The following is a 19,553-nucleotide window of genomic DNA, read 5'->3' as shown; positions in this document are numbered from 1 at the left end:
TTTGACCTCTGCTTCCCTTTGCTTTGGCTTCAAAGATTTTCAGAAAGTTTACTTCATGCCCAGGCCCCTGGCATCTCCAAGCTTACATCCTGCCACAACCTCAACAGCAAGAATCACCAAGACCTGAAGACACTCCACTGGCCCCACCTGTAGCCAGAGGCCTGGGGTGGTGCTGATTGGCCAGGTGTAGGTCCTAGACCCACACCTTAAGGCCGAGGCAGTGGCCCATGGATGAAGTGGCTTTTCTGTAAAAAACGGGAAGGAAGACAAACACCAGCTGTCCCCAAGTTATTTCCTTTTTGTGCTTCACATTGTTCTGAAGGCCAGGTATTCAGATCCTCTTCACAACCAGGCGTTAGGTTATCAGATAAGCTAAAAGCAGGGGGATCAGAGGGGCCTGCAGGTCAGGCTGGAGGAAGGATAAGAGCCACCTTCTCTGGCAGCCTTGTGGCAGAAGGGATGGCAGGGTCTGAGGGCTGGGACTTCTCTGGAGAACCTGGAGATTACAGGGAACCAGATGGGGACAGGCAGCCGGGTACTGGCCCCTCCTCGGCTTCCTGGCCCCAAGCACAGGGGAATGAGAATGGGAGACTGGTTTCGATGAGGTGATTCAAATACTCCTTTATTGAGTCTCAAAATAGAAACCCCTGTAAACATTTTAAACTGAGAAGTAGGATCCCAACAACTGCGTTCCTGAGGGTTGCGTCTTGGAGGAAGCCACTGCTCTGTACAGGCAGAGGTGGGGGTACGGGGGGGTGCTCTATGTATACATATATATGTGCTTTCTACAAGTGAAAGTCCCTCCTGGGGGATGGGGGAAGCTCAGTTACTCTCGCCATCACTGCTGATGATACCACGCATGTGTGACCAGTCCGGGGGTGGGCGGCGGGGCCGCTCTTCGTCTGAGTCCAGGGTTCGGCGGTACAGCTCCCCAGGTGTGACTGCTTCTGAAGGGTTCCAGGCCGTGCATCTGCGTGGTCGACCTGGGGGGAAGGAATGGGCCAGTCATCGTCTGGGAAAGCCCAAGCCCCACGTGTCCCTGGGGAGTGTGAGAAGCCTCACCTGAACCACTGATGATGTTGGAGACGTCCAAGGCGGCTACCTCGGCTGCCTCCTCACGCTGCACCTTCAGGGCCCGACACTTCTCTAAAGAAGGGTTACCTGGGGCAGAAGAGGCTCATGAGCCTCTTCCCCAGCAGCCGAGGCCCTGTCCTGCAGCCCCCCAGCCACACTCGACCTCACCCTTCATGCCCAGAGCTTCCAACTCTGCCCGCAGGACACTCAGGCACTCCTTGCGTGAGCAGCAGGAGCCCAGCAGCTTCTTGTAGTTGCGATAGGCACCACAGGCTCGGATGTAGCGCTTTAGCCTCATCACAGCAGGGTGGTCTTCACTTTGGCGACCAGAGCCCCTGGCCTGGCAAGGGGACAGCAGCTGAGGCCAGGCCTTCTGGGCTCCCATCAAGGTCCCTCCTCCTGTGCCTGTGGCCCCCCAGCCCACCTCCGTTCACCCTCACCTTCCTGCCTCTGAGTTCTGGGCTGCTGTCTGCGGAAGAGGAGCTGCGCGTCCTGCTTCTCTTGGAGCTCTTCCTGGACGAGTGGCTCTTCCTATCCCCCTGGGGGCTCCCCCCTGCCTCACTGTCACTCAGCTCCCTCTCCGAGTCACTGGCCTCACCACTGGCTGTCTTTCCAGTACCTTTAGCAGCTGGTGTCAACCTCTTCTCTCTGTCTTCTTCGTCCTCGCTGCTTCCACTCTGCTTTTTGTCCCGCTCCCACTTGGTCCTGTCCTTGCTCTTTCTCTGCCCTAAGGGCTGGTCGTCTCCCTCACTGTCGTCACCACTGCCTGCTGCTGCTTTTTCCTCCTCTCCCTCTCCATCCCCACAGTCTCCCTGCAGGCTCGCTGTCCTGCTTCTCTGCTTAGCACTCCTCTCCTCCCAAGCGGACGCTTCCTCTCTGTTCTCTTTCTTCCTGGCTAGGGTCTTCTCCTCCTCGCTCTCCTGGTGGCTCTCAGCGCCTTTGCTTCCCGTCCTCTGAGCAGGCTCCTCCTCGCTGCTCTCACTCTCCTCCGTGGACTGCCTCCTGCTGCGTGAGGCCATGCCTGGGGCCTGCTCGTTCTTTGTCACAGATTTCCTCTGAGTCCTGCCTTTGGACTCCTTTCCCTCATCCTCTTCCTCGCTGTTCTCTTCCTTCCAGACCCTGCCGGTTCTAGCAGAGCCCTCCTCCTCCTCCTCACCCCTCTTCTGAACTGCCTCCCTCTCTAATCCAATCTTTGCAGTCTGGTCCCTCTGCTGTTCTTCCTCCTCGTTGCTCTCAACTGCCTTCTTGGAGGCTCGCTTTGGACTCTCCTTCGCCGGAATGATGGCTGCTGCCATTCCGTTCTTTGCTGGGGGGCCGAAGCAGTCTGGACTGGAGGCTGCAGAGCTGGGCTCTGGAATGTGGAAAGAGAAGGTTGGGACAAGTTGTTCCTGTCCCTTCTCCCTCCATTTGGGATAGGTTTTCTCGAGTCCTGCTGTGACAGATGGAGGGAAGGACAGCAGGAAACACAGCTGTCAGTCCACCCTGCTCCTGGTTCCTGACGCCTCACGCCCTCAATCAGTGCCTTGGGATATAACACATGCACAAGAAGTACTTCTGGAATAAATCAACTATGTCAAAGGCACTAACCTGACTCCGAATTGAAACGGGACCTTTTTCTCTGTGGGTCACGGCAGGGAGTGGTGGGAGCCCTCTTTGCCTTTTTGGCACGGCGTAGCCCTTCTTTCTTGGCACCTTCTTCATCCACCTGTGTGCACAGCAAGAGAGCAAAACGGGTATCAAGGTGGAGGTCTGCCCCACCCCCTCTCGGGCCCCTCTCGGCAACAAACCCCGCTGCCCGCGGCCCAGGCTCGCGGCCACACCTGCATCTTCAGCAGCTCCTCCTCCACTAGCCGCTTCAGTGCCTGCTTCTCTTCGGGTTCTAGGTGGTCGCGGCCCGCGTGAGACAAAAACCTCCGCCGCACGATGGAGTGCGTGAGCGTGCTGCAGAGACACTTGTCAAGGCAGAGTCCCCGTCCCGCCCCTGCCCTTTCCAGCCCCAACCCCAGCCTGCAGGGCACCTGAGGTCCGGGCGGCCGCGGAAGAAGCTGCGGGTGAACTCCTGCATCTCCTTCTCCCGCGCCATTTTGCAACGACAGGAATTGATGGCTCCCGCCTTTTTTTATCCGGGGCCTCCCGTCAGCCCGTTTGACGAGCCTGCGCGCGCGTGGCGTCACGGCGCGGTCAGGAGGGCCGGTGGGCGGCGGCCCGCGAGCAAACTGCCAGACGCAAGCACTTGCTTTCCCGGCAGTTGGGGCGGGGGGACGCGGCTCCTTCCCTTTCTTAGAACGAATCGTTTTTAAAGTTTCGTTGGAAACCGACTCGGCGCCGACAATCTTTGGGTGTAACGTAATAAACCCGCGACGCTGACTCGGCGGTGACTTTGAAAGACAGAAGAAAAGGGACACACTCGCCTAAAGACTAGAAATCCCCTGGGGGAAACCTTGTCGCTTCCAAACGCTAAGCACAGTTCGAATAAGGAAGAGCGCCCTCCAGCGTCCGCCATCTTTGTGACATCATCGCGTCGCTGCGACGCCACCTTCGGTGTAACCGCTCGAAGTAACTTTCTTTTCCCAGTATTCCCTGAGAGGGCAGCCAGTGCGGTTACGATTCCTGGGCGCGGGGCACGCCGGGAGTTGTAGTCCCCGTGGACACAGACTTACCCAGTCTCCGGAAGTGGAGGCGTGAGAGGCGGGGCGGAGCCGGCTTGGAGGGTCGCGGCTCTGGGCAGGCGTTGGGGCGCTGCTCCGAGGCCCGGTCATGAACGGGCCGGCGGACAGCGAAGTGGACTACAAGAAGAAATACCGGAACCTGAAGCGGAAGCTCAAGTTCCTCATCTACGTGAGTGCTGGGGTGGCTGGGTTGTGGGGGGTGAGGCCTGGCGCTCGTAGGACCTCCGTGTCCCCACGGGTCCAGAATGGGATGGGCTGTCGCCGGCTTCCGGGCCCCTGGACCGACCGCGGTCGACTCAGCGCGCACCTTGGCTGTGATGCAGGAACACGAGTGCTTCCAGGAGGAACTGAGGAAGGCACAGAGGAAATTGCTGAAGGTGTCCCGGGACAAGAGGTGAAAGAGGCTGCGGGGAGAGGAGCGAGGGAGGCCTGCGGGTGATGTGGCTCCGTGGACCCCATCCTGTAATGGGGCCACCCATGCATGGTGCCTGTGTGGGGCTGTGTGCGGATCCCTCGGGCCGGTTAGAAGGGACAGGGGCCGCGGAGAACGTGGCCAAGGGGGGGAATGAGCGCTCTTGTTCTCCCTGCCTCTTCCCTCAGTTTCCTCCTAGATCGACTTCTGCAGTACGAGAACGTGGATGAAGACTCTTCTGGTGAGCAAGGGCATGAAACATGAGTGGAGGTCAGGGTCCCCGACACTTCAGCAGGCTTCCCGCGCCCCTCTTTTAGGCTGTGGAGGCTGACACAGCTGGTGGTGGTTCTTAAGCCTAGTTACTTGCCCTTCCACCTGTACCATTCATTTGTTCACTCACATATTTACTGAACACTTGCTGTGTTTCAGGCACAGTGATAACCAAGAGGGACAAAGTCTCTTGGAATTTGTATTCTAGTCAGGGACAATAAGTAAGCAAGCCCTTAGAATTTCAGATTTGAAAGGGATAAAATCGGGGTTATGTGGTAGTGGTTGGAGTAGCCCAGAGGTTGATAAACTTTTTCTGTAAAGGGCTAGATAACAAATATATTGGGCTTCGCAGAAGGTCTGGTCTTTGTCACAGCTACTCAGTTCTGCTGTCATAGGGCAAAAGCAATCCCAGGTGATACGGAAATAAATGAGCATGGCTTTGTTTCGATAAAACTTTATTTGTGGACACAGAAATTTGAATTTCGTATAATGTTCACGTCATGAAATATTATTTTCTTTTGATTTTTTTTATCCCAACCATTTAAAAATGTAAAAGCCATTATTCGTTTGCAGACCATACAAAAGCAGATGGCAGGCAATGTCTCAATAGAGTGTTCGAGAAAGGTCTCTTTCAGGAATAGTGTTAGAACTGGAACCTAGATAAGGAGAAGAGACCAATCTTGTGAAAATACAAGTGAGAGGTTTCCAGGCAGAGGGAATAATAAATCCAGATACTCTGAAGTGAGAACAGACCAGGTTGTGTGAAGAGCAGAAAGGCTAAAGCATATAAAGCAGTGTTTTCAAACTTTTTTCTGAGCACTATTTACAATCAATTTATTTTACATCACGACCGAGTCCCCACTTACGTACTTACTTATAAAACAAAATTGAGTGAAACAATGTTAAGACTGCAAATACAATTTTTTTCTGATACCGTGTTTCCCCGAAAATAAGACCTAGCCAGACAGCTTGAATGCGTCTTTTGGAGCAAAAATCAATATAAGACCTGGTCTTATAGTAAAATAAGTTATATATGACTTATTTTATGTATAGTAATGTAAGTTTATACATATATAATATTTTATATATAGTAATATAAGTTATATGAGACCCGGTCTTATATAACATGATACAATTAATATAATATAATACTGTGTCTTACATTAATTTTTGCTCCAAAAGATGCATTAGAGCTGATTGTCTGGCTAGGTCTTATTTTTGGGGAAACATAGTAGTTTTTGTTTTTCAATTTTATTGCGGAATATTGGGGAACGGTGTGTTTCTCCAGGGCCCATCAGCTCCAAGTCATTAGCCTTTAATCTAGTTGTGGAGGACGCAGCTCAGCTCCAAGGCCACTCACCGTTTTCAGTCTTTAGTAGGGGCGCAGCCCACTGTCCCATGTGGGAATTGAACCTGCAACCTATTGTTGAGAGCTCAATTTCTAACCAGCTGAGCCATCCAGCTGCCCTTTTCTGATACTTTTTTTAACTGCTTTATCTTTTTTCTTTGAATGCTGGTTGCAAACTAATGAATTGACTTCATAACCTACTAATGAGTTGAGACCCCCCAGATTGAAAAAACCCTAAGGTTGACCTTTGTGCCCCTGTTCAAGCATGGAGCCCTCATAAGCCATGTCACATACGATCCCGTCTCTGTGGTGCCTTTATACACTGGTCTAGAGCAGAGTCAGCAAACAGCCAGGCTGCTTGTTTCTGTAAATAAGCTTTTATTGGAACACACAGCGTTCGTTCGTTTGTGTATCACAGGAGGATAGTAGATGATAGATGAGGTCAGAGAACCAGGTAGGAGCCAGCTCGCGCAGGTTGTGACAGAACATTGGGCTTTTATTCTGGCTTCTCATTACCCGCCTCTTCCTTCCCTGAGGTCCCCCAGTTAACTCCCTGCTCGAGGGCGACTTCAGGGTAGGAGACATGAGAACCAGGAGGCTCGTGGTCAGAGGGGGTTTAATCTAAGGAGCATGAGCCGGAGACAGAAGCTCCCATTCGCAGCCTGGAGAAGCTCCTCGTCTGGTCAGGGAGACGCCCACACATGACACATCTTAGTACAGTGTGAGGAGAGCTGTGACAGGGATAGTAGAGAGTTCTGGAAGAGCCAGCGATGAACAGGGCCTGAGGGATTCCAGAAGACTTCTCAGGTGGCATTTAATTTTCTTTTTTTTTTTCTTTTTCTTTTTTAAAGTGGTGTGGGGTGTTTTTTGTTTGTTTTTAAGGTTTTATTGGGGAAAGGGAACAGGACTTTCTTGGGGAACAGTGTATACTTCTTTCGATCGTAGTTGTGGAGGGCACAGTTCAGCTCCAGGTCCAGTTGCCGTTGTTAGTTGCAGGGGACAGAGCCCACCATCCCTTGTGGGACTCGAGGAGTTGAACTGGCCCATGTGGGAATCTTACCGGCAGCCTTTGGCATTAGGAGCACGGAGCTCCAACCACCTGAGCCACTGGGCTGGACTGCTTTTTTTTCAATTACAGTTGACATACAATATTAGTTTTAGGTGTACAATGTAGTGATTAGACATTTATATTAATTTGCTTCTTAAAGAATACCTGAGCTGAGAGATTGAGAAAGACATGTATCACACGTAGCAGTTATTTGTTAAATGAACACTGGGCCTTCTAGGTCAAGCCACAGATCTAGGTAAGAAATTTCTTTTTTGAAGAAATTGATGGGCATGGTGTGAAGAGTACTGTTTGGTTGAGAGACCAGAAAGGTCGAGGCACATTGAGCAGCATGTCGAATGCTCGCAGGCAGGCCGTGGGGCATCGTCAGAAAGGTTTACGTTTTAGGTCATTCTGGAGTCAGAGTGGACAATGGGCTGCAAGAAAGCTGAGACTGCCCAGTTGATTTTGACAGGGTGGTGGCTTGACCTGTGGCAGTTGGACTGGGGGCAGTGGATCAAGATAGAGATTTGCGAGGTAGGTTAAGAGGACCCTGGAGAGGGAGTGGAGCAGAGGCAGGAGCCAAACGCACCTTAGAGGTGCATAAGGAGAGGGTGACGTAAAACGGTCAAGGAGTCAGACCCCTGGGTTCAAATCCAGCCCCACAGCTTACGCTCAGCTTCAGTGGCCCTCAGTGACCTCATCTGGGACGCGGAGGTGAGGCCCTAAACCTTCCTCCTTGGATGGTTATGAAGACAAGGGGAGGCGAATGTAAAGTGCCCGGTCAGAGGGCCAGAGCCCAGCATGTGCTCGGCAGGTGTGTTACCACGGAGGAGCCCGGGCGGGAAGTCGGGCATAAAGGCCCTTGTAAGAAGCTGGGGCATTTGTGGGCTCCCCAGAACAGCCTGTGCATGCCGACTGGGGGGTCAGATCCCGGAGCCCTTCCACAGAGCTGAGATTGTACCCCTGAGGTAGACAGGACCCCCAGCCACTCCACTAACCAGCCCTCCGCCCTCCCAGACTCAGATGCCACTGCATCTTCCGATAACAGCGAGACAGAGGGGACACCTAAGTTGTCGGACACACCAGCCCCCAAGAGGTGAGAAGAAGTCATCATTTGGGGAGGCGGTGGGGGGGTGGGGGGAGCACGGGTCTCCTGGCTGCTCTGACCTCTTCCCTGTCCTTTCTCCAGGAAGAGAAGCCCGCCACTGGGGGGCGCCCCCTCCCCCTCCAGCCTCTCCCTGCCTCCTTCCACAGGGTTTCCCCTTCAGGCCTCTGGGGCCCCCTCCCCATACCTGAGCTCGGTGAGTTGGGCCCAAGGCTGGGAAGTGGGCGTCCTTGGGGCAGAGGGTCCAGGCTTCAGGGTGAAGCCGGCCTGCTCGGGGACCTCAGTCTGGGTGTGGCCCGCGAGCATCCCTCGGAGGGGTGTGAGTCGGGGCTGCCCAGTTCTCTGTGGTGCAGGAATGGGGGACAGATGCGACTGAGGAGAGCAGCCCCCAGGACAGAGTCCTGCTGCTGTCCCACCCCCTTCTGTTCTCAGGAGCCACACTCATCACCATCTCTTGTTTTCCCATTCTTCCTTTTGCATTTCTTCCTTTCACCCCCCACCCATCTATTCCATTCCCATTTCCACCCCCCACTCCTGCTGCAGCTGGCTTCCCCCACCTACCCCCCTTTCCCTTCTGACTACCTGGCCCTGCAGCTGCCCGAGCCCAGCCCCCTGAGGCCCAAGCGGGAGAAACGGCCCCGCCTGCCCCGGAAACTCAAGGTACCCTGATTTGGGGACATTAGGGAGGGGCCAGGCGGCAGGAGGACAGCCTGTTGAGGGAGGTTCAAGGTGGGCTGGGGCCTGTCCAAGAACTTTGAAGGACTGACTTGGGGCTGCTGGGGGCCCAGCCCAGGGCCAGGTACTAAGGGTTGGGTCAGAGAAGTCCAGGGTCACAGGCTGTATGTGGGACCGGACCCGCCTTGGGGATCAGAGTGGAAATGCCGTGGGTCCTGCCCTCACTGCCACAGTGGTGCTGGGGCCAGGCAGCCTCGAGGAGGGCCGGAGTTCTGGGATCGGGAACCAAGTCAGGGCTGCACCAGCTAAGACGAGGGGACCTGGGTCTCAGCTTCTGTGTTTGTAAAGTGAGCGATCAAACCACGTGTGATGGGCAAGTGTTTCCGGAGTGTCTACTACGTCCCAGGCATTGTCCGGGTGCTGCAAATACAGTTGTGAACAAAACGGACAAACCTCTGCCATGGCGGGGCTCGCGTTCTAGAGAGATAGTTGGAAAATAAAGGAGATAAATAGGTACCAGTATAGGAAAACGGAGTCAGGGAAAGAGGATGTAAGCACCAGGGTGGGTGGGGGTGATACCGGTGGTAGGTGGTCTGGGAAGTCACTTGGTCAGAGACTTAAGGGAAATGAGAACAAATCACGTGGCTCTCTGGAAAAGCATCTCAGTCAGGAACAGACTGTGCAAAGGCCCGGGGGCCGGGAGGGGAGGAAGGAGGTCAGTGTGATGGGAGGAAGGTGAGGCGGGGAGAATGATCAGAGCAGATCAGAGAAATAACTGTAGGGCCTTCCAGTGTGAGAAAGACTTGGGCTTGTGCTGTGGATGAACGGGGCGCCCTCAGAGAGGTGGGGCCGAGTGGAATCTGATGTGACTGACGAGTTAACAAGATCGGGGACACACCTGTGTGGAGAATAGACTGGGGGGAGGGGCTGGAGTGGGGATACAGTGAGGAGGCGTTGCCGTCAACCAAGCAGCAATAGAGAGGGTGGAAGGTGAACCACCAGTCTGTTGCAAAGAATGAGCCCCATAGACCGCTGGGGGCTGAGAGAAGGGGAGTCAAGGAGACTCCAGGGCCTTTGGCCTGAGCAACGGCAGGGTGAGGACTGGGAGGGAAGATGAGGCGTTTGATTGTGGACACGCTGAGGTGCTGTTGGCAGTGCCGGAGAGACCACTGGATCATGGGAGCCTGGGGCTCGTGGGTGCGTACGTGGAAATCACCAGCACGGAGGTGAGAGCGTGGATGGAGAGGGCGAGAGGTCTGCACCCCAAGCCCACACGTGATGGGGACCCAGGCACAGTGCCATCCAGCTCTGAGCCGGAGTGGACAGCCCTCTGGTGGGTGGACTGCAGACATGGCCCTGGCCGGAGTGAGATGGGAAGCCACGCGTGTGGAGGTTAGGAGCGTGGGTTCTGGAGTTCATCCCACTCGGCCACTTCCTCCCTGTGAGTTGGGCCTGTCAACCTGAAAACAGGGAGGTAGTGGGCCCTTTGCGCTACCTAGCGGGGGTTGGCTTCCGGCGTGTAGGGTAGGGTGGTGGGAAAGCAAGGGTCAGAGACGCCGCCTGACACAGACGGGTGGATGTGTGGCATGGCGTGGCGTGGCCATGGAGGGCAGTCGGAGGCTTCCGGAGGTGCTGGGTCCGGAAGTAGAGGAGTGTCAGCAAGCTCCATTCTGGACACGCGGGAGAAGGTCATCTGGGAGGAGGCCGGGGGGAAGGGGCTCACCGGGGGAGGCCTCAAAGCAGAGGTCACGAGTGAGCCCAGGTGAGGGAGGCAGAGTGGATGGAGTCAGGGACGTGGCCGGTGCCGTCTGGGCTGTAGCAGGAGTGACAAGACCTTGCTGTCCAGTATGGGGAGTGGGGGCCACTGATGTGTCTGGGTGACGTGCGGGGGAAACGGGAGGAGACGAGGGGAAGCTGTGGCGACAGCAAGTCAGCAGAGAGCCCGGCCTCCAGGGGACTTGGCTGGGTCTGGGTCCCAGCTCGTCCTGTGCCGGAAGTCCGAGCCTCAGCTGCTTCTCTGCTCATAGGCTCCCTGAGGATAAACTGAGTCCAGGGAGGGAAAACACTTCGCCCAGTGCTGTCTGGTCTCTAGTGAGACCTAGATGCTCCTTAGCTGCCATCGGTCACCAGAGTAGGTTCAGGCAGGGTTAGGATGCGGGGGTTGCAAGGATGGGGACAGTCCTGTGCCACTGTCCTTCTCAGTCATGCCTGTGGATGCAGGTGGGTGCCGGGTCCTGCGTGCAAGGTGCTGTTGAGAGCTGGGCCTCCTGGCCCACTCCTGTACCCCGAGGTAAAAGCCCCTCTTGCCCCCCAGGAGCAGCAGTGGGGGGGGCTCCTTGAGAAGCAGAGAGTAGACCATGAGCGCCGAATGGGCTAAGACAATCAGAAGGGCCACTGAAGACCTCACAGCTTTCCTGCCACCCCCGCCCCAGGGACAGATAGGACACTGCCCCGTGCGGACCGGGCAGTCTGTGTTCTCCTCGGACCCGTGACCTCTCCCTTCCAGCGCGGTCCGGACGCCCATTAGTAGGCACTCAGTCTGTGCCCACAGGCAAAGCGCGAGGCCCACAGAGCTCCGTGGGGAGGATTAAAGGACAGGGGGGGGAGCTGCAGGCGGGGGCAGGACAGAGGCCACTGCCCAGCCACAGAGCACAAGCAGGGCTTTTGACAAACAGCAAAGGACACTCGCTCCCAGTGGAGGGACTGGCCTGTCCCAGGGCAGCCAGGAGCCTGAGCCCGCCCTCGGGTGCACGAGTGACACGCTCAGGTCTGTGTTGTAGAGAGCTCAGTCCGGCTGCAGTTTGGAGGAGGAGCTGGATCTGGGAGAGGCTGGAGGCAGGGAGCCCAGTTAGGAGGCTGGTCCTAGCCCAGGTGAGCTGAGCGGAGGCGGGCATCCCAAGGACGGGCCCCTCCCGCTGTGAGAAGCCTCCCGTGGTGGGGGGCGAGGACCTAGCACACCTTCCACTGAGCCAGTGAGTCCCACGGCAGGAGGGCCAGGACCAAGGGGTATGTGAGGTGCCCTGAGGCGGGCGGGCGGGCAGGCAGGCCGGCGTCCAGGCTGACTGGCTCTCGCAGCAGTCTCGGGCTGCTGAGGGCCGGGCCCAGCCTTTCCCTCCTGGTCTCCTGTAAGCGCCCCCCACCATCACCTCCTCCATCGCTGCCCCTCACCCCCAGGCACTTGCTGCTTTAACGCTGAAGAGGCTGAGGTGGGGCAGGCCCCGATTCCAGCTTGGCTGCCCGGCTGGGTCCACTTCCCCTCCAACGAGCCTTTGCCCCTTCCCCACCCCCCAGAGCTGCCCTAAGGGGCAGTGCCACCCTCCTGGATGTCCCAGGCCTCCCTGACAAGCCCTCCCTGTGTTTCTTCTCCCCTCCTGCTGCAGATGGCGGTGGGACCCCCCGACTGCCCTGTGGGGGGGCCGCTGACCTTCCCTGGCAGGGCTTCTGGGGCCGGGGTGGGGGCCGCCCTGGCCCCCTTGCCCCCCCCCAAGTTGCCCCCGCCCACGATCCTGAGCGCAGTCCCTCGGCAGATGTTCAGCGATGCCGGCAGCGGGGACGATGCCCTGGACGGGGACGACGACCTGGTGATTGACATCCCGGAGTGACGCCCTCTGCCCAGCGCACGAGCCCCCAGCTTCCGCAGAAACGTTTATTGATGCCCAGTTGCCATGCTGTGGCCACTGACACAATCAGAAAAGGCATAAACATGCATAAATGTCCCCTGGGAGGTGGACCCCTGACCAGGGAGGGCAGGGACCTACCCTCATGTCCCGGGCCCAGCCAGGGGACAGTTACGTGAGTGGCGGGGGCATCACCTCAGAGGCAGAGACCCTGCAGTCTGGGCCCCCCGCCCCCCCAAATCCCACCCCCGCCATTCAAAAGGGCAGCTGACCAGGGCTAGGTGGTGTGGTTTTTTTGAACTGAAGATTCTGTATTAAAGGAGTGAGTGGCTCTTTTTTGTTCTTTGTCCTTTTCTTTTATGGAAACTCGCTCCTCCTCCGAACCCCCCCTAATCCGACCTCCTCCCTGTGGGTGGAGGGCCGGGCAGCCTGGAGAGGGTGGAGAGAGCAGCAGCAGCTGGGGCCTTGGGGGAGGGGCACTGGCAGGACCCCAGGTGTGCACAGGATGGGTGTTTGCATATTTGGGGTGTAGCAGCGAGTCAGGCAGAGGAAGTTTGCATATGTGAGTACAGATCCCCATAGCCCTCACAAGCAGACAGACCCACGGCCACAGAGACCTCACAAAATAAGACAGGTAGTGCGGGGCAGGGCATCCACCCCGTGTAAACGTGCAACACACTCGTGCGAAGGTTGGGTGCTAGACCCGGCCCGAGGGGCCTGTGCTGGGCAGCAGCTGTGCGGCTCAGGCCGAGGGCAGGGCCCCAGCTGCAGGGGGCAGCTCGCTGGTCAGCGTGTGCCAGCGCTCCAGCGCCGTGTCTGGCTGCTGCAGACAGTCGCTCCAGTGCCTGCGGGCCTCTCCCCTGGCGCCTGGCCCCAGGGACACACCACCTGTGGAGCGGCAGAGGCAGCATCAGGGCCCAGCCCAGGGCCACGGAGTCCCCCACCCCCACCCATCAGTCCCACCAGCAGCCGCTCCCTCACCGATGAAGTCGTTGGACTTGCCGATGTCGTAGTCCCAGACTGTGACTTCCAGCGTCTTGGTGGCCAGAGCAGAGAGCTCCATCTCATAGAAAAACTCCTGGGACAGGTCAAGCCACACTGTGAAGTGCCAGCCCCCAGCCCTCGCTCCCCTCCATTTCTGGTCCCGGCTGCATTTACCTCATTAAATTCAGGGTTGAGAGTCTTCTTCTTCACACCTGTTTTATGCTTGGATTTCTTATCTGCGTCTGGTCTCAGGTACCTGCAGAGAAGGTGGGGCGAGGCTGGGAGTGGGGTGGGGGGAGATAGGCTGGGCCCCAGGGGGACAGGGCAGGGATCAGGCTCCCTAGGGAGGGGAGGGTGGGCCTTGGCGCAGGGCAAGGGCTCACGTCTTGACATAGGGGTCCGAGTAGCCGTTGACGTCCATGGCAGCTAGGTGGGCACAGCGCACAATGCCCACCAGCAGCCCCCGGCGTGGAGAGCTGTAGCTGAGACTGAGCAGGATGCGTCCACGCTCCTCCAGCAGCCCAGGCCCCTGTTCCGCCTGCTCCAGCTTGGGGCAGACACAGGGGTCAGTCTGCATCCCCACCACCGCCCACCAGACTGGTCCCTGGGCGGCAGCTCACCTCCTTCAGGTAACAGGAGATGCCCCTCAGTGCTGCCGACATGGAAGAGGGTGAAGCCAGCTGGGGTGGGGGGCACAAAGAAGATTCTGAAAACCTGGCCTGTGCAGGGAGCCCTCCCTGGGCACCCTACCGCCCCACACGCACGGACCGGGACCTGGCGTTCGAGGCAGATATTAAAATGCTTCTTCTGTGAAGGCTTGAGGCGGCGCAGGGGTATGCGGGTCTCCCCGATGAATTCGTTGTGGCTCAGCTTGTCCTCGTCACACACGGAGATCCTGGCAGGGAACGCAAGGTCAGGGCCCCCTCGTGTGGGAGAAAGGGCGGGAGAAAGGGCGTCTGCTGGACCCTGAGCCCCTGGGGCTACTCCCAGCTCTGCCCCCAACACGCCGCACCTCACCTGTAAAATGGGCCGTCTCAGGCTGGTGAGCCCAGGCCTGGCGCCTGAGAAGCACGTGTTCACTCATGCTGTTCCTCTGGCCCCCCCTTTCCAGCTGCCCAGGCCCATGAGGACCCGCTCTGCTACTTCCGGAAGCCCTCCCACCTCGGGGACTCTCTTCACCCCCGCCTCCATGTAGGGCCTGGGGATGGATCCAGCTAACAGTGCACAGGGTGTGCACTGGCGGATGTGGGTCATGGGTTCAGGGTGTGAGAGCCAGAAGGGCCTGGAGGGGCCCTGGACCAGCGGACAAGGAACCCACACCTCCCCTGGAGCTCCTGTCCTGCAGGGGGCGGGGAGCCAGCCCGGGAGAGATGCGGGAGCCCAGAGAGACAGGACTGCTTTGACTTCTGCCTTCCCCTTCTGCACTTCCTGCCGCTGTGACACTCCTGAGTAGCTGTCATGTGTGGCTGTTCAAGTCCCAGCTCTGCCACTTCCAAGCAACTGTGTGACCAAGTCACCGCCCTAAGCCTCGATTCCCACGTCTGAAATGGGGGGAGGACTACCCTCCTACAGATCTTACGAGGACCCAGTGAGGATCCAGTGAAGGGAAGAAACGGGAGCACGCAAAGCGCAGGGCCGCGCACTGGTGAGCACTCAGTGGTGTAGGCCGCGTTCTCTAACATCTGAAACACGGGCAGCCTTTTTGGTTTCCCCCTCTGCCTCCCCTCCAGCCCGCCCCCCACCCAGCACCAAGGTGACCTCTGGGAAACAGCCCTGAGCCGCCCCGCGTGCCTCTGCCCCGATGACTCCCTACTGCCCAAAAACAAAGGAGACATTCTCCCAGGAGCCTGGGTCTTGCTGCCCTTCACTCCTCGCCTGGGAGGACGCTCCACAGCTCCACCTCCTGGGATGACGGAGCAAGTTTCCTGTCCCCTAAGATGTCACTCCTTAGAGACGTTGGGGGAACAGAGGCAACAGAATGGACAGGAGTCCGCTGCCTAGGTCTGGCTTAAGTCCGGGGCTCTGAGAAGGGGTGTCAGTGACCAGGGAAAGCTTTCAGGAGGCAGTGCCTCAAATGATGAGGGGAGTTTAGGGTGACAGAAAGAGGGGATGCGGGAGCGCTTTCCAGGTAGAAGAGACAACAGGCACAGGTCAGGAGTAATGGACCCCCATCAATCGGGAGAGGGCAGCCCTCTGTTAGAGGCAGAGCAGGAGATGTGGGGGGCGGGTAGGAAGGCCAGGGGAGTCGTCTGGCCTGTGCCGCCGACGGGGATGGGGGCCTCTAGCTGAGAGGGGCTCATGGGAGGTGGGTTAACCAAAGGCTCCGAGGACAGCGGTCTGGGGGGTGCCGACCAGCAGGGGGCCAGGCCCTCACCTGAGCACCTTGTGGGTGATGTCGTCCTCTGTGATCCCGCTGTACATCAGGTCCTCGTTCCACACGGGATTCAGTGTGTTCCTCTGCGTCTTGGTTTTCAGCTTATTGGCCTGAGGTGTGGGGACAACGAGTTCTCAGAACATGTCCCCTAGAGCCACAGAGGCTGAAAGCAAAGGAAGGCTGGGGACAGACCCAGCAGCTGGGTCAGGCTAGGGGAAGGCAGAAGCCGTTACCTTGCAGGCTCCAGGTAGGAGGTGCAGCTTGACGTAGGGGTCGGCCAGGCCATTGAAATCCATGGGCTTGAGGCCCTGGGGGTTGGGGGGAGGCTGTGAGCTCCCAGTGCCCCCCTCCCTCTGCAGAGTGTGGAGAGCCAAGAAGAAGGGTTCTGGGGTTGTGGGGATGCGTGGAAAGGGGAGCAGGGGTCCAGCGTGGAGAAGGGAAAGGAGGATGGAAACCCACCCCTCCTGGGTGGGGAGCAAACCGAGCTGGGGCTGCGAGGTCAGGCACTCACCTTGGCCCTAAGGATACTACAGTGCAGGGTGCAGGAGGCCTGGTCGTAGAGAAGGTCAAATTCCAGTGTGCCCAGGGCAGCTGGAGAAGAGGGAAGAGGTGGCGTGAGGCAGTGTCACACAGGTGTGTGTGAGAGACCGGTGGGCAGGCTGGCCGTGTGTGCGGGGCTCTGTGTCTGGCCGCCCGCGAGTGTGTGCGTCTGGGTCCCTGGTTGGGCTGCCGCTGGGGCTGTGTGGGTGGTGGAGTGTCTCAGCAGAAATATTGAATCTTGAGCCTTGCTGAAGCTGTAATCTCCACAGTGACTGCAGCTGTGACAACGCCCGCTGCTGCTTCCCCCTCACACACCCAGCAGGGCCTGTCCCCTTCCCACCAGCCAGGAGGCCCCCATAGCACCCTGGGGCCTTCAAGCCCCAGACTCACTAGTATCATCCGAATCATAGCTGTCCATCTCGGTTCCATCTTCGGGCGTGGTGGCCCCCAGGAGCGCTGCAGGGGGTGCCAGGGCCAGGGGGGCCAGCCCGGCAGGGACCTCCCCAAAGCCCCGGCCGCCCCCTTCGGGTCCAGGTCCCCGGCGGGGGAAGTAGTCGGAGATCTGGCGAATGGGCCGGATGGGCCCCGGGCACACGTTGATGGCCATGTGCTCTTGGATGTTGATGCTCATGCGATCACCCCTGCGGCCCCTCATGCAGCACCCCTGGGGGGCGGGGGGGAGGTTCAAGTCCAGAGAGCGGGAGCCAGTCCACTGCCCACTGCTTATACCCACAGTCTGCCGGTGGAGGGCCAGGCAGCAACCTCCCTGGTCTGTGGCCTCCCCTCCTAGGTGTCCAGAGAGAGGTCAGCCTGTGCCAGCTGATGGGCAGGCAGGAGGCTTGGGGCCTCCAGAACCCCAGCCTTGCTCCACTCCCCCCAGATGGGTCCTGGCTGCATCTCAGCCTTGCCCACTTATCTCTAGATTGTCCCTTTGTCGTCTTCCTAGCTCCTGCCCCTCATTCTGGCCTTAGGTCTGCCCCTGGGCCCTGCCTACTCCCTGAAGCCCCTCCTCTGTCTCTCTGAGGCTCTATCCATGCTTCTGCACCAGGCGCCTGTCTGGTCCGGGTGTCGCCCACCCCTCTAGACATTCACTCCCCACTGTCCAATCTGCCCCAGGAGCTGCGTGCGTGCCTGGTCCCCCACCCACTGCAGCCCAAGGTGAGACCTCCCCCCTCAGATGCCTCCTCCTGAGACTGGCTCTCTAGAGCCAGAAATTACAGCCTCGGGAGAGGTTAAAAGCCCCGTGGGCACACGCAGACTAACGCACACACTCCCCTCCCCCTCATGCCCCCGGCGGCCCAGCCCCCTGCACCTGTCTCTGTGCCTCCAACAGGTGCGCAAGCACTGGGGGGACGGCGGGTGCAGGCTGGGCGGTGGCGGCCAGTGATTCCCAGGGTAGCCAGCGAGAAGAGTGCGGAGTCCGGCTGTGCGCGGAGAGGGAGGGAGAGGAGAAAAGTGCGGGAGGAGGGGGTGAGCGAGGTGGAGGCGCTGAGGCTGCGGGCGCGGGAGGCGAGGGGCGGGGAGGGGCAGCCGGGGCGGGGGAGCGGGCGGGATTCTCCGGCCGGCGCCCCCCGGCCACACTTAGAAGCGCACACGAGTGCACGCACACACGGGCACGCAGGCTGGCACCCGCATCTTGCACGGGCACTCGCGCCCACACGCCTGTGCCCACGTGCGCACGCTCACACACATGCACAAACCCAGACACGCGCTGACACACTCACCCCGGGAAACTTGACACACACAGGAGCTCCCGGAGCCACCGGGAACCTGCAGTGATAATTGCCGGGTGTTCCCCAACTCCTCCCCAGAAACCCAGCCCCCACCCCTGCCCCGCGCCGAGCCCACGGCCCCCTCCCTCGCTTTCTCTTTGGTTCCCTATAGAGTCTCCAAGACCCGGCCACCCGCCTAGTTGCCGTGGCGACGCAGGCTGCCCCCCTTTCTCCCCCTGTGCATCCTCACGCTCCCACCCGCAGAGAGCTTGCGGAGGAGGGAGGAGGGCGTCCGGCCCTCGGGTCCTCAAACCTGTGGGTAGGCCCGTGGGTGGGGCGGAGCTTGGAGGTCCGCAGTGACCCCGGCGCAGTGATCCGCCTGCAATCGATCGCTGACCTGGATCTCAGGGTCGCTGAGCCCAGCTGGGGAACCTCACAGTCTGAGCGAGGAGGCAGAGGTCCGAGGCTGTGCGTTTCCCACGCCTCCTTCCTTCCTTTGGCTGTTCAGGCGTCTCTCCTAGTGACCCAACCCAGCCCCCAAGGGCCGGTGTCCCTTTCACAGGGATGGCATCTCCTTTGCAAATCCACCCTCCCTTGACCCCCCCCCCCCCCCCGCTCCAGTTCTGTCCCTCAGGTGGGGAGGGGAGTCAGGCTTTGCTCAGTATTCCTCCCTCAGCTGTCTCCTTTTCTCACCGGAACCCTGCCACCTGTCAGTCTAACTCCAGCTCTTCTTTGCCCCAAACTTGCTATCCCCGAAAGGCGTCCATCCTCACAGGGGCCGCCAAGGCCCTTCTGCCCAACACCCGGACTTCTGTGAGCTCATCACCCCTGCTCCTGGCGCCGGCTCTCAGGAACGTTCCTTGCAGTTCCTAGAACACACCTGGATCTCTTTATTGCGTTTTTCTTTCTTTCTTTTTTAAGGAGGGCGCAACATACAGTGGCCCATGCGGGGATCGAACCCGCAACCTTGGTGCTACCAGCACCACGCTCTAACCAACCGGCCACCCCCACACCTGGATCTGTCAGGCCTCTGGGCCTTCACTCACATCAGCTCCTTCTCCTGGAGGCCTTCCCTTCCTTCAAGGTTCACGTGAGTCCCCTCTTTCTAGGAGCCTTCCGGTAGCATTCCCAGTATGCCCCCAGCTTCCAGTGCTACCTCAGGCTCAGCTCTGGTGACACTTGTTTGTCATGCCTGCTTCCATTTCTATCTCTCCCCCCACCCCCAGCCCCCCACCAGGGAGCAGAGACTGCCCCAAACTGGGCCGGCACTAAGTTAGCATCACTAAAAACTGTGATTTAAAAGTAAGGAAATGCAGTTGTACAACAATGTGAATATACTTTACTGAACCGAATGCTTGAAAATAGTTAAGATATATGTTTTATATGTTTTTGTTTTTGTTTTAAGATTTTATTGAGGAAGGGGAACAGGACTTTATTGGGGAACAGTGTGTACTTCCAGGACTTTTTTTTTTTTTCCAAGTCAAGTTGTTGTCCTTTCAATCTTAGTTGTGGAGGGTGCAGCTCAGCTCCAGGTCCAGTTGCCATTGCTAGTTGCAGGGGGCGCAGCCCACCATCCCTTGCGGGAGTCGAGGAGTCGAACTGGCAACCTTGTGGTTGAGAGCCCACTGGCCCATGTGGGAATCGAACTGGCAGCCTTCGGAGTTAGGAGCATGGAGCTCTAACCACCTGAGCCACCGGGCCAGCCCCAAGATATATGTTTTTAAA

The 19,553-nt window shown here is 58.4% G+C and overlaps 3 protein-coding genes across 6 annotated transcripts; 1 reads left to right on the top strand and 2 right to left on the bottom strand.

The window, feature by feature from the left end:
• Positions 1 to 595: 595 nt before the first annotated feature.
• Positions 596 to 3,600, bottom strand: HIRIP3 (HIRA interacting protein 3). Its single transcript, XM_019754654.2, has 7 exons — positions 3,093 to 3,600; positions 2,895 to 3,015; positions 2,662 to 2,779; positions 1,515 to 2,425; positions 1,243 to 1,414; positions 1,063 to 1,161; positions 596 to 983 (listed from the first exon to the last, which is right to left on the bottom strand). The coding sequence occupies exons 1-7, from the start codon at positions 3,155 to 3,157 to the stop codon at positions 823 to 825; spliced, it is 1,647 nt and encodes a 548-aa protein (XP_019610213.2). The 5' UTR covers positions 3,158 to 3,600; the 3' UTR covers positions 596 to 822.
• A 71-nt stretch (positions 3,601 to 3,671) lies between these two features.
• On the top strand, positions 3,672 to 12,550 carry INO80E (INO80 complex subunit E). Of its 4 annotated transcripts, XM_019754667.2 has the most exons (8): positions 3,672 to 3,912; positions 4,067 to 4,137; positions 4,344 to 4,396; positions 7,839 to 7,917; positions 8,011 to 8,122; positions 8,470 to 8,586; positions 11,382 to 11,472; positions 11,982 to 12,119. In XM_019754667.2, the coding sequence occupies exons 1-7, from the start codon at positions 3,832 to 3,834 to the stop codon at positions 11,451 to 11,453; spliced, it is 585 nt and encodes a 194-aa protein (XP_019610226.2). In that variant the 5' UTR covers positions 3,672 to 3,831; the 3' UTR covers positions 11,454 to 11,472; positions 11,982 to 12,119. The 4 variants fall into 4 exon arrangements, with proteins under 4 accessions (XP_019610226.2, XP_074179016.1, XP_019610223.2 ...); XM_074322915.1 differs by lacking the exon at positions 11,382 to 11,472 and having other exon boundaries at positions 8,521 to 8,586; positions 11,982 to 12,550; XM_019754664.2 differs by lacking the exon at positions 11,382 to 11,472 and having other exon boundaries at positions 11,982 to 12,550.
• DOC2A (double C2 domain alpha) lies at positions 12,234 to 18,025 on the bottom strand. Its single transcript, XM_074322901.1, has 12 exons — positions 17,841 to 18,025; positions 17,429 to 17,540; positions 16,507 to 16,780; positions 16,088 to 16,167; positions 15,810 to 15,884; positions 15,577 to 15,686; positions 13,971 to 14,097; positions 13,823 to 13,882; positions 13,586 to 13,749; positions 13,377 to 13,458; positions 13,200 to 13,296; positions 12,234 to 13,106 (listed from the first exon to the last, which is right to left on the bottom strand). The coding sequence occupies exons 3-12, from the start codon at positions 16,769 to 16,771 to the stop codon at positions 12,961 to 12,963; spliced, it is 1,206 nt and encodes a 401-aa protein (XP_074179002.1). The 5' UTR covers positions 16,772 to 16,780; positions 17,429 to 17,540; positions 17,841 to 18,025; the 3' UTR covers positions 12,234 to 12,960.
• Between the last annotated feature and the right edge of the window lie 1,528 nt (positions 18,026 to 19,553).

The sequence above is a fragment of the Rhinolophus sinicus genome, linkage group LG18 (genome assembly GCF_036562045.2).
Source record: "Rhinolophus sinicus isolate RSC01 linkage group LG18, ASM3656204v1, whole genome shotgun sequence".
In the NCBI taxonomy this organism is placed as follows: domain Eukaryota; kingdom Metazoa; phylum Chordata; class Mammalia; order Chiroptera; family Rhinolophidae; genus Rhinolophus; species Rhinolophus sinicus.
The sequence above is the reverse complement of the archived record's forward strand: the minus strand, read 5'-3'. Positions and strand labels throughout refer to the sequence as shown.